Source organism: Equus przewalskii, chromosome X, assembly GCF_037783145.1.
Source record: "Equus przewalskii isolate Varuska chromosome X, EquPr2, whole genome shotgun sequence".
NCBI classification, from domain to species: Eukaryota; Metazoa; Chordata; class Mammalia; order Perissodactyla; family Equidae; genus Equus; species Equus przewalskii.
This window is the reverse complement of record NC_091863.1, coordinates 66,163,974-66,176,762: the sequence shown is the minus strand read 5'-3', so window position 1 is coordinate 66,176,762 and position 12,789 is coordinate 66,163,974. Positions and strand designations below refer to the sequence as shown.

The following is a 12,789-nucleotide window of genomic DNA, read 5'->3' as shown; positions in this document are numbered from 1 at the left end:
TATTCAATAGAAGTTGCTCACAGTGTTAGAATAAAAGACGGGATATAAGGAGCCATTAATATTAGCTACAGGGAAAGTGTTAAGTTTATTGGGATGAGATACCTGGGCTAGAGTTAGAATGCTGGAATGTTCTTATAATTCACAGAGGTTTTGTATCTGATTAGGTGTACTTGAGTTGAGGTTACTTTAAGAACTAAAGCTGGGAAAACCAACCATAAGGTATCTGACATCAGATTCCACACTGGTTCAGAGCTGTACTTCCAACCACATGTACTTTAGTTTGGGGACAGTGACTGGCAACTTGAGTTGTGGAGAGAGGATGAATGGAAGGTGATCAAAATGGCTACTGACCAGAGAACTGCACCAGCTTAGAAAGGGCTTGAGTGAGGAGGAGAGGCAGTAATGCCTACTGAGAGGGACTTCCATACCAGAGAGGGAAGATGGGCAAAGACAAAATTCACCATGTGCTTATGAAAGAAAGTTATTTAATGGTGTGCAGAAGAGAGTTAACATAGTATGCTCAAGTCTGCCATTGTTAGAAAGGCCTGCTTTGAAAGCTGGCCCTAGGCTGGCATATGGGAACCCGAGTGGTAGGCAGTTCCCTACACTGTTAGAAAACATTCCCTGAATCATAAGAGTGGTGCATTGTGCCTAAACTGTTTATGCAAATAATGCGGTTTATGCTGAACAACTACTTTCTTCCTGGGAATCTGGTACATGCTAGATAGACAGTGCTTACGTGTCCAGCCCCCAATAATAACCTTGGCCACTCAGGTTTTAATGAGCTTCCCTGGTTGACATCTCACACATACTGTCACAACTCATTAATGGAGGAATTAAGTGTATCTTATATGATTCCACTGGGGGAGGACTCTTGAAAGCTTGTACCTGGTTTCCTCTAAGCTTTGTTCCATGTGCCTTTTGCCTTTACTGATTTTACTTTGCATCCTTTCACTGTAATAAATCTTAGCCAGAATATGACTATAGGCTGAGCCCTCTGAGTCTTCCTAGCTAACCATCAAACCTGGGGGTGGTCTTGGGGAGCCTTTACACAAGTGGTATAGTGAGAAGGGGAGGACAAAGTTGGTAGAGACATACGAGGCAAAAAAGGGGAAAAGAAATCAAATATTCCAAGCCTCATGTGCTGAATGAGAGTACTGAGTGAGTTGTCTGTCCATTTCATAAACTCCATTCTGAGCTGGCTGATGTCACTTCTAGCAACCTTGGTCAGGATGAGACCAAGAGGAAATAAAACTTTTTCTGAGCCATCATCATCTCTGCCTCAAATCCTTAATACAGCCCTCAGAATATGGGTGGTTATGACTAAGCAGAGAAAAGTAGTTTGAGTGGTTAGTATACATTTTTACATTAACATAAAATTTTCAAGATCTTTTTTTTGATAGCTAGAGAATCTTAAGATCTTTTAAAAAATAAAATTATCTAGAAGATGAGAAACAAAATGATAAATTACAATTTTAATAGGAACAGCTATATATTTTTAAAAATTTACTTTTAAATGGTGATACCGGAAATTCAACTTTTTTGGTGTACACTTCTCTCAATTATAATATATATATAGAGTCATGTAACCACTGCTACAATCAGGATATGGAACAGTTCCATCACTCTTTGCAGTCACACCTTCTCCCCACTTCTAATCCCTGGGAACCAATGACTTGCTCAACGTCACTATAGTGTTGTCTTTTTGAGAAAGTCATATAAATGGAATCATACGACACGTAACTTTTTTAGACTGGCTTCTTTAACTCAGATTCATCAAGACTGTCACATGTGTCAATGGTTCATTCCTTTTGTTGCTGAGTTGCATTCCTCTGTATGGATATGCCAAGGTTTAGCTAATTGTTGAAGGACGTTTAAGTTGTTTCCAGCTTTTGGCGATTATGAGTAGAGTTACTATAAACATTTATGTATAGGTTTTTCATTTCTCCAAGGAAATACCCAGGAGTGGATTACTGGGTCTCAGAGTAAGGATATGTTTAACTTTATGAGAAACTGTCAAATTACCTTCCAGAAGGGCTGTACCATTTTGTATTCCCACCAGCAGTGTATGAGAGCTTCATTTGCTCTACATCTCAACTACACTAGGTCTGATCAGTCTTTTTAATTTTAGACATTCCAATAGGTGTGTAGTGGTATCTGTGGCTTTCATTTGCATTTCCTTAATAACTAATGGTGCTGAACATCATTTGGAATAGCTATATTTTTGAAAACACAAAAAGTCTTTATAAAAGTAAACATGCTGTGCTACAGAATTAAAAAATTTTTACGACAGCCTGTCCTAATAATATTCAATAAAGGATATGAGGTTTTCCTGTGATAGTAAAATTCAGAAATTAATATAAAGGCATTGGAAAAGGGAATATATATGTTTAAAGCCTACCTTTTCTCGCTGAAACCAAGCCTGCCAACCCTGAGACTGTAATGACTCCAACTTTCGGAAGAAAATCTCGAGGTGGATTCTTCAGATAGATATAGGCATCTCAAGAAATCAGTTAAAAATTAATATAAATGACTTACTACAATTGGGCTTTATATATAGATATCATGCAGAAAACTTAAAGAGATTTGCTAAGATGGTTTAAACACTCTTCAAAAGAGCCACACAAAATAATGATTTGAGCAGCAACTTAAAAAGCTGGTTACAATAGTTACTTGCTACAAAATAAAATCTTCCTTCCATAGCTGGTTTAATGATATTTGTTTTCTTAATAATAGAGGTGATTATCACTCTTTAATAAAATATGATGCTAGAGTGTACATCTTAATTGGATTACTATAAAGTAAATTCCTGTGTAATGTATTATATCTCCATAATGGAAATGCTCCTGGCCTTATCTGTTCAAACATTAGTAGGATCAAATAATAACTGAAATAGATACTTCATCAGGGAACTTTGAACAATAGTCTAAGGATACACAGAGCTAGCAGACTCTGCTTGACACTACTCCCCAATAACCTCAGAGCAGCTGCTGCTTTTGGTTAAAACCAATGATCAGGATGAGAAGTAAACCTAGACAAAAAGTAGATGGAGGGTGGGGAGAAGTACAGATTTCTTGGCTTTTTATATATTTAAATTGCTTCTGGTTCCATGCAATCCAAAAAGACACATAATTATTTAATGGCAATCACTTATATTCCACAAGATTGATGAGGACTCTAATTTGGAATTAACTAATACATACATTAAATAATGATAATACACATACAGGTGATCAACATCATGGAGACATTTAAAATTTTAGCTGATCTTTCTGTCTCCCATACACATTTATTTTGACAACAGGCTTAGGCCAAGACTAGTTGGAAGCTTTATCTGCTGCCAAACACTATTATCAAACTAAAGAGTCAAATACAATTGCTTTACAACATTAGCTCAAATATTCTAGGGTGACTGATAGGTATAGTGTTTCCCAGCAATCTATAGCAAAATACTATACATTTTAAAAGCAAACAGTACTTATTTAAACTAATTGATAACAATGGAGGCAAGTTTCCAATTTATGTTTTATGAGTATATAATACGGACTTTGTAGCTAAAACAGACCTCGGTTTGAGTCCAGGTGCTGCCATTTACTAGCTATGTGACCTTGGTAACCTGCTTAGCCTTTCTAAACCTCAGTTTCCTCATCTGTAAAATGGGAGTAATTCCAATATTAACACTCATAGAAATGCTACAAAATTAGATAAATTACATAAAATGCTTATCACAAGGCCTTAGCATATAATAATTGCTAAAGAAATGATAGATACTATTGCTTTATTATTATCATAAACTGCTATACAAAGCATCTTCTGAGTTGGCAAAATATGATAATGAATAACATACCATGTTTATTTTTCTCACATTTAAACCTTGCAAGTTAAAAAGACAATAGAACATTTCTAATTACGGATGGTTCACTCACCTACCTTTTCCAAATTGTACTGTATCCATTATCCCATTTTTCACAAAGTCATAAACACCCTAAACAAAAAGGGAGAAAAAAGAACATCTGCATGTTTGAAGATGTTTGATGATTAGATCAAACAGTCCACATCTCTGAGATTAAATTAAAACGCTGACTTCGCATTCCGCCCAAATCTAAATCTAGCTTTGCTATTTATTCACGATGGGGATACTTGTTGAACTTGGCTTCTCTTCATTTCTTACTTTTCAATCTATTTAACATAGATAATACTTGTTTCCTCATATAAATGGGTAAAGTAATACCTATAAATTAAGCAGAGCAAGTCAAAGAAAAGTTATTGCAGAAATACAAAGATTTATCATCTTATTTTATAATGGCCTAGGAAAATGAATGAAATTTAAATAAAGCATGAAGAAAGATATATTTCAGCTTAGAAGCAATATCTGATCAATAAATAGGCAGCACAAGAACATAATGATTTGTGGAGAAAACAAAAACAACAGAAAGCCTAAAGAAAAGTGCTTCATCTTCTCTTCTTAGTGTGCATTAGAACAAGAAAAAATTGAAATAAGACATTTATCTCAGGATAGAAATCATCCTACACAGACTAGTGTCCATCTTATTTTTAAATAGGAACATAAATTCTTTGCAAATTAAGATTATATTAACCCACTGGAGGGATTAAAGCTTTAACTCACATTTTTCCTTTTATCTGTTTCTAACTAATTTATTTTAATGCAAGAAATATTCTTATACACATTTGTTGACAGGTAATATCTCAATTACATCAGAAGAAAACTGAAGGCACACAATGATTTACCCATAGTAATTGCCCATAGTCATGCAGCACTTTATTGAAGGAATCAGAAAACATAATCCAAATACATGATCTCTTTCTCCGACCTAGCTGCTATGAAATCATGGGACAAAAACAACAACAAAAACTAGCTGCTATGAAACCACGGGATAAAAATAACAACAAAAGGGATTTTCAAAGCAAATAGAAACGATTATATTAGACAAGAAAGAAATAAGTTATTGCTATTGAGATATTTTGGTTAGTATCTTTGTCTCAGATATTTGCATGGTGATCAGAGATGCAGAGCTTTATCCTGTTCATCCTGGTTTGAAGCTATATAAACCAGCACAGACCCTAACTGCCTCTGAGCTACCTCTCTTCTCTTTAGGGACTGTCCCTTGAGAAAATTCCACCTTCAAAGTTATAATACCTAGTGACGAATTGATTGGGGATCGTGTAACTGTTGAGGAAGAAAACTAGTCACTTCTTGGAGGAAATTTTCCTTAGCTGAGGTTAGGAATCCACTTTTACCAGTGGGGGTCACTGCTACCTAAATTTCAAAACACTAAGGAGTAGGAGTAGGAATAGAACGTGCCCTACATGATTCTAACTTTAATGTAGAATGTAATTTGAGCCAGAAGTAATTTTTAAAGAATAGATTATGTTTTTAGGGAAAAATTAGAAAGCTGTTTACCCTGAAGATGAAATGCATTCAAAAGTGCCCTTCTTCAACCTATTCATTTCAACATATTAACAGAATAAAAAGTTCTTAGTCTTAAATTGGGTGTTAGTAACAACAGCAATTTAAAGATCTCTCAGGAACAATTTACCTCACTGAAAACAACTTCGCGAACCTATGGAAAATTAGGTCTTAGGAGACTTAAGTCTGAATCATCCAGCTGTTGGCATAGCCTCAGGGGCATGATTCAGATTCTAATTAGTTAAGATATTTCCCTCGGAGATCAAATTATTAAGAGTGTGTAGTATAAACTAGTACTATTGGAATTGTTTGACAGGTACAAATTTTCAAAAAATTACACCTTATATTCATGAAATGTTTGAAATATCATCTGAAATGACCAGAGTTCAAAGATTTGTTCTTTCATAAGATCATTAGAATTTCTTTTTAAAAAGAATGTATTACAAACAAAAAAGCATAAGGGTTCACAAGTAGATAGTTTAGAATTGAGGAAAAGATGTGTGGTTACTAGGTCAGAAGGATGACAACAATAATACCAACATTATCTTTATGACACTGACATTGGACATACTGATGCTAACATACCTATGTTGATGTGATGATAATGAAACATCAATATTGTATCAGCGTACTCCATCACTCTCCTGCTGGATAATGCTGACTGAAGGCTAAGTATTAAAATAAGGTGAATTTTATTTTGCCCAATAGCCGACTGTATTCAGAATGGTATTATGGGCTAAACTCAACAAGTGAATATTTTGCTTAGCCAAATAAGGTACAAATCAGAAGTAATCTCAGAACTTCATGTATAAGGGCAAACAATGTTTTGTACACACTAGGTGTCAAATGCTTGCTGAACTACTTTAATCTATGTAGTAGTGGTATCTTGGGTTAAATATGGCCACAAATTCTTTGCTGCTACTCATACTGAGAGGTCACATCTAATTCCCCTCCCTTTAAAACTGGGTTGGCCTTAGTGACTTGATTTAAAAATAGAATGCTATAGAAGTGACATTCTTGGACATCTGAGGATAAGACAAATTCTGCCTAGGGTGTCTTGTAACATTTTCTCTAGGAGCCTTCAACTGCCCATGTAAGTTATCTGACTACTTTGAGACCACCATGCCTGAGAGGCCATGTGTAGAGCTTCAGTCAACATTCCCAGCTGAGCCCAGCCTTCTGACCATCTGTGACAAGGTGCCAGAGATGAGAATGAAGCTGTCTTGAACTCTCTAGATTAGCCCATTCACCTGATAAATACCACGGAGTGACCTCTGCCAACACCACAGACAACAGAAGAATCACCTGTCCAAATTCCGATCAAATTCTTGACTCACAAAATCATGAAATGTAATAGAATGGTTGTTGTCTTAAACCACTAAGTTTTCAGGTAGTTTGCTACACATCAATGGGTAAATGGAACAACTGGTATGTAATACAAACCAGAAACCTCCAATATTAAACCACTATTAGAATTGACTTACCTTGCACCAGCCAATATAACGACCAGTTGTAGCGCGGATGGACGCAAAGCTCATTTGTAAATTACCAGGCTGCTCTTTAACATACTTAGATCGGAGAGGTGGCGCAGTATATATGGGGAGCTAGAGGGAAAAAGAAAAGTCATGTCAAAAATGTAAAACAGCTGGACTTCTTTTCCCAGCAATATGGCAGAATAGGAATCCTCATCAACTTTCCTGCTAAAAACAACTAAAAATGCTGATAAAATATTTTTAAAAACCATCTTAAATGCAGGAATGATCTGGTAAGCTGTTTATAAAGACTGTTCAGAAGCCAGAAATTAAGTGAAGATAGAAACCCACAGACATGAGCAATAAAACCAGCTTTTACCTTGACATCATTTGCTATAGAAGAGGGTTCATGGGGTATGGGACCAGGAAACAAAACCCAGAACAGACTTGAGGTAGGCAATCTTACTGAAGACTCTATAAAGGTAGCATGTCAAGATCTTACCTTTAACATGAGGGTGAAGTGGATTAAACAGTTCACTCCAAGGGACTGTTAGAAAATTGACTACCTCAAAAATTGGGCACCGAGTAGAGAGGAAGGAAATATTTCCTAAGAATTGGCAAACACAAGTGAGAACTCATATAATCTGCAGCATAAAACTATCTGGGCAATCTTAGAAACCTCAAACCAACAATACATTTAAAGTGCTTCCAGGCTGGTAGCCCCCAAAGATGCTTGGCAAAAGCAAATAAATATCTTCTCGTTGGAGGAAGCTACTCAGACTTCAAAAAATTACAACAAAGTTCCAAAAAGTATGAGACCAAAATTTTTAAAAATTAGAAAACACAAAGAAGCATCTGGACAAGAGCTAGCAAAAAAACAAAGAGCAGACTCAGATCCATAGAGAATGTAAGTATTATTACATAAATATATATATATATATATATCAAATACATATATTTTTATTTTTAAAGAAATAAAAGGGGGAAATATGAGTTAAGAGCGAGATTACAAAAATTACCAAAGCTAATGAAAATAAAGAGAGCGAGAACTAGAACTGGAAATCGAAAACAAATCAAGAACTCAACTGATAAGTTTGACAGATAGGATACAGTTGCTGAGAGATTTAGTGAACTAGAAGACCCAAAAAAATATGCAAAGAAGTGAAAAAAATATGAAAGAGATACTTCAGATAGAGCAAGAAATACCAACATACATCTAATCAGAGTTCCAGAGGAGAGGAGAAAGAACGAGGCTAAGGTAATATTTGAAGAGAATGGCCAAGATTTTTCCAGGACTAATGAACTGTACACTTGACAGATACAGAAATCCAACATATCACAAGCAGGATAAATAAAAAGTAATCCAAAATTAGACAAATCATAGTAAAACTCCATAACACTAATGACAAAGAGGGGATTTAATAAAATAAAAGCCAGAGGGAAAAGACAGATTACCTTCAAAGGAATAATAATTAGATAAACTTTGACGCCTCAAAAATAACACTGGAAGGCACCAGATAGACTGGAAGGCACTAGATGATATAATAATATCTTCAATGTGCTAAAAGAAAGTAACTCAATTGAGAATTATAACTCAATAAAATATCTTTGTTTCAAAAATGAAGGTGGAAGTAAAGACATTTACATAGACAAAACCCAAGACAGTTAGCAACCAAATAACCCTCACTGAGAAATTTTAAATCATGTACTTCAAGCAAAAGAAAAATATTCTCATTGAGAAGGTCTGAGATGCAAAAAGGAACGATTAACAAAGAAAGCGGTAAATATGTGGGTAGATATAAACCAATGAATATATAAAATACTAACGTTTTATGTTTGTGTTTTTAAACTAGAACTAAATCCTGGAACATCAATATAGTATAAGTTAGGAGGGGATGACAGAAATTAAAATGTTCTAAGTTCTTAATATTGCTTGGATGGAGGGTAAATATATTGATGAGATTTGAAATGAATGCAGGTTATAATTTCTAGGGTAACCAGTAAAAGAAAATCAACAGAAGGCATAATTACCAAACTTTGTTGTGGAAAAAATAAAAAGAGAAAAAAACAATCCAAAAGGAAGAAAGAAAGGAAATAAAAGAACAACAGAAGAGGTAAAAGACAAAAGAACACAAAAACTTGCAGAAATAATTCCAAAGATTTTAGTAATTATAATAAATGCAAATGGATAAAACGATCTATTTCAAAGCCAAAGATGATCAGATTACATTTACGAAATACAGTCACATGCTATTTATGAGACATTCCTAAAACAACTATTTAGAAATGGTGAAAAAGAAAGGAATGAAAAAAATGCATATTGAGCAAACAGCAACTAAAAAGAAAGCTGCTATAAGCTATATTAACATTAGACAAAATAGACTTTAAGACAAAAACCACTACTACCAGAGATAAAGTGACTAAAGACAAAAAGTTTAAAAAACTAGAGATATTATAATCTTAAACTTGTATGCATCTATTAACATATCTTCAAAATATATGAAACAAGGAGAAATAGATAAATGCATCATTATAGAGGGAGTTTAACTTATTCTCCAGCAATTGGTTGATGAAAAGCAAATTTTAAAAAAACTAATAGAGCAGGGGTGGGCAAATGACAGTCCATGGGCTGGTCAACTGTTTATGTAAATAAAGTTTTATTGGGCGAGAGCTATACTTATTCATTTATGTACTGTCTGTGGTTGATTTTGTGCTTCAACAGCAGTTGAGAGACAGAGTTGAAAATGTTTAAAGTATTTACTATATGGCTTTTTAAGTAAAGGTCAGTTGACTCCTGGTACAGAATATAATCAACAAGCTTGATCTAACGGACATATATAGGAGACTGCATTGAAGAACTGCAAAATATACATTACTCTCGTATAAAAAATTGACTGCACCCTGGGCCATTTCAGAAATTGAAAATCTTAGGGAATTTCAAACAATTGGTATAATGAACCATTATCTCTCAGTATAAAAATCCCATAGCTAAATCATACTTAATGGTGAAAGACTGAATGTTTTCTCCCTTGTATCAGGAAACATACAAAATGTCACTCTCACCACTTCTATTCAGCATTGTACTGGAGGTTCTAGCCAGTGCATTCAGGCAAGAAAAAAAGAATAAAAGGTATCAAATTGGAAAGGAATGAATAAAACTATTTCTATTCACAGACGACATGATCTTGTATACAGAAAATCCTAAGGAACCACAAAAAAACCTTATCACAAAAAATAAATGAATTCTGCAAGGTTGTAGGGTAAAAGATCAATATACAAAAATCATTGGAATTTTTATTTATTTTTTTGCTGAGGAAGATTCGCCCTGAGCTAACATATATGCCAATCTTCCTCTACTTTGTGGGTTGCTGCCACAGCATGGCCGCTGACAAGTGATGTAAGTCTGCATCTGGGAATTGAACCCAGGCCGCCAAAGCAGAGCATCAAACTTAACCACTAGGCCACAGTGCTGGCCCCTCAACTGTATTTTTATGCACTAGCAATGAACAATCTGAAAATGAAATTAAGAAAACAATTCCATTTACAATAGCATCAAAAAAATACTTAGGAATAAATTCAAAATGGTGCAGTTGCTCTGGAAAACAGCCTGGCAGTTCCTAAAAGGTTAAAGATAGAGTTACCACATGGACCAGAAATTCCACTCCTAGGTCTATACCCAAGCGAAACGAAAACATGTCAACACAAAAACCTGTACACTAAAGTTCATAGTAGCATCAGCAATAATAGCCAAAAAGTAGAAATAACCCAAATGTCCATCAACTGATATACAGATAAACAACATTTGCTATATCCATAGACTGGAGTTATTATTCCATAATAAAAAGGAATAACACACTGATACAGTCTACAACATGGATGAAACTTGAAAACATTATGGTAATTGAAAGAAGCCAATCACCAAAGGCCACATATTATATGATTCTATCTATCTGAAATGTCCAGAATAGGCATATCCATAGAGAAAGAAAGGAGATCAATGGTTACCAGGGGCTGGGGAGAGAGCAGAATTGCGAGTGACTGATAATGGGTACAGGCTTTCTTTTTGCAGTGATGAAATTGTTCTAAAATTTGTAGCAACGGTTGTACAACTAGGTAAATATACTAAAAACCAATCAATTGCAAAACAACCCGCCATTAAAACACGAATAAATATTTGTGACTTTTAATTTCTTAGACATGACACCAAAATCATAATTCATAAATTCAAAAATTAATAAATATTACTTTATCAAAATTAAAATCTTCTGTTCCTCAAAGACACTGTTAAGAGGAGGTAATGTGGGCAAAATAATGACCTCCACCCAAAGACATTCATGTCCTAATCTCTGGAACCCATGAATATGTTATGTTACATGACAAAGGGGAATTAAGGTAACATTAATCAGGCGACCTTAAGATAGAAATATTTTCCAGGATTATCTGGGTGGGTCCAAGGTAATGATAAGACATTAAAAATAGAAGAGGGAGGTGAAAGGGTAGAGTCAGGGGGCGATGTGACTAGAGAAGAATGGTCAGAGTGATGCAATGTGAAAATGACTTACACTACTTTTCCTGCCTTTGAAAATGGAGGAAGTGGGCCACAAGCCAAGGAATTTGGGCCAACTTCTATAAGCTAAAAAAGGGAAGGAAATGGATTCTCTCGAGAGCCTCCTGTGAGGAATGCAGCCCTGCCAATATCTTGATTTTAGCTCAGTGATACTTGTGTGAGAATCCTAACTTACAGAAACTGTAAGATAATAAATTTTTTATTATCAAACAGCAAGGGAACTAGATTTTTTTTTTTGAGGAAGATTAGCCCTGAGCTAACTGCTGCCAATCCTCCTCTTTTTGCTGAGGAAGACTGGCCCTGAGCTAACATCCATGCCCATCTTGCTCTACTTTATATGTGAGACACCTACCACAGCATGGCGTGCCAAGTGGTGTCATGTCCACACCCGGGATCCAGGCCCGCAAAACCCGGGCCACCGAAGTGGAACGTGCACACTTAACCACTGGGCCACCAGCCGGCCCAGGAACTAGATTGTTAGTGGCTTTGGACTTGATCTTCTACCAGCAACAAACATGAAACAGTGTAGGTTTGGTAAAACTTTACCAGTAATGGGTCACAAAAGTCTTGTTTTACATTTAAATGACCCTTTACTACTCACACCAAGATTAAAGAGTTAATGTTTCTCTTTCCAGACTAATGCTTGAATTTTAAATCCACCACTTTGGCAAGTACGCATAATTAGGAAGGTCAGGTGCATATTTTATATTAAAGGTGCATTTGATGTATAGACAGCAGGTACACAGCAGGTAGGGAAGTGTTCCAGCTCCCCTAGAAAGGGAGCATGCATGTACGTAGATACATGGGTATCAGAATGGACAAAATTATTTACTTATATGTTTGTCCATCATGTCCCCAAGCCTCTCAATTCTTTATGCTCCTCAATTCCAAACTTTATGAGTCATTAAGTGTTCTTACTCTCTCCTCTATCCCAACCAAAACCTACTGATTCTTCATTTATACTCCAGGAAAAATTAGATTAATAGTTTAAGGAACAGGTTTGTTATCTGTGGTCTGTTGTAAGTAAAATTTTGTATATGCACTTTTCTAAGGAAGAGCATCCAAAGTTTTCATCAGATTCTCAAAAGGGTCAAAATGGTTAAGAACCAGTGCTTTAAAGTATTTTCTTTCTTAGGTATGGGCATTCAAGAATACTTGAAAAGTTTATGATAAAAGTATTTACTGAAATGATAAAAAAAATTGACAAATTCTTAGCTAGACTAATAAAAATAGAGAGAAGACAAATAAAATTAGAAATGAAGTAGGAAACATTAAAATGGGTACTTCAGAAACAAAAAGGATCATAAGGCACTATTATGAAC

At 35.2% G+C, this 12,789-nt stretch overlaps 1 protein-coding gene across 4 annotated transcripts in view; it reads right to left on the bottom strand.

Moving 5' to 3' along the window:
• APOOL (apolipoprotein O like) overlaps positions 1-12,789 on the bottom strand; it is a 70,912-nt gene that overhangs the window by 16,257 nt on the left and 41,866 nt on the right. For all 4 annotated transcript variants that reach the window (XM_008526825.2, XM_008526826.2, XM_070603992.1 and 1 more), the window contains 3 exons: positions 6,913-7,032; positions 3,931-3,985; positions 2,402-2,500 (listed from right to left, as the gene is read on the bottom strand). In XM_008526825.2, coding sequence (XP_008525047.1) covers positions 2,402-2,500; positions 3,931-3,985; positions 6,913-7,032 — 274 coding nt within the window. The remainder of the gene's footprint in view (positions 1-2,401; positions 2,501-3,930; positions 3,986-6,912; positions 7,033-12,789) is intronic.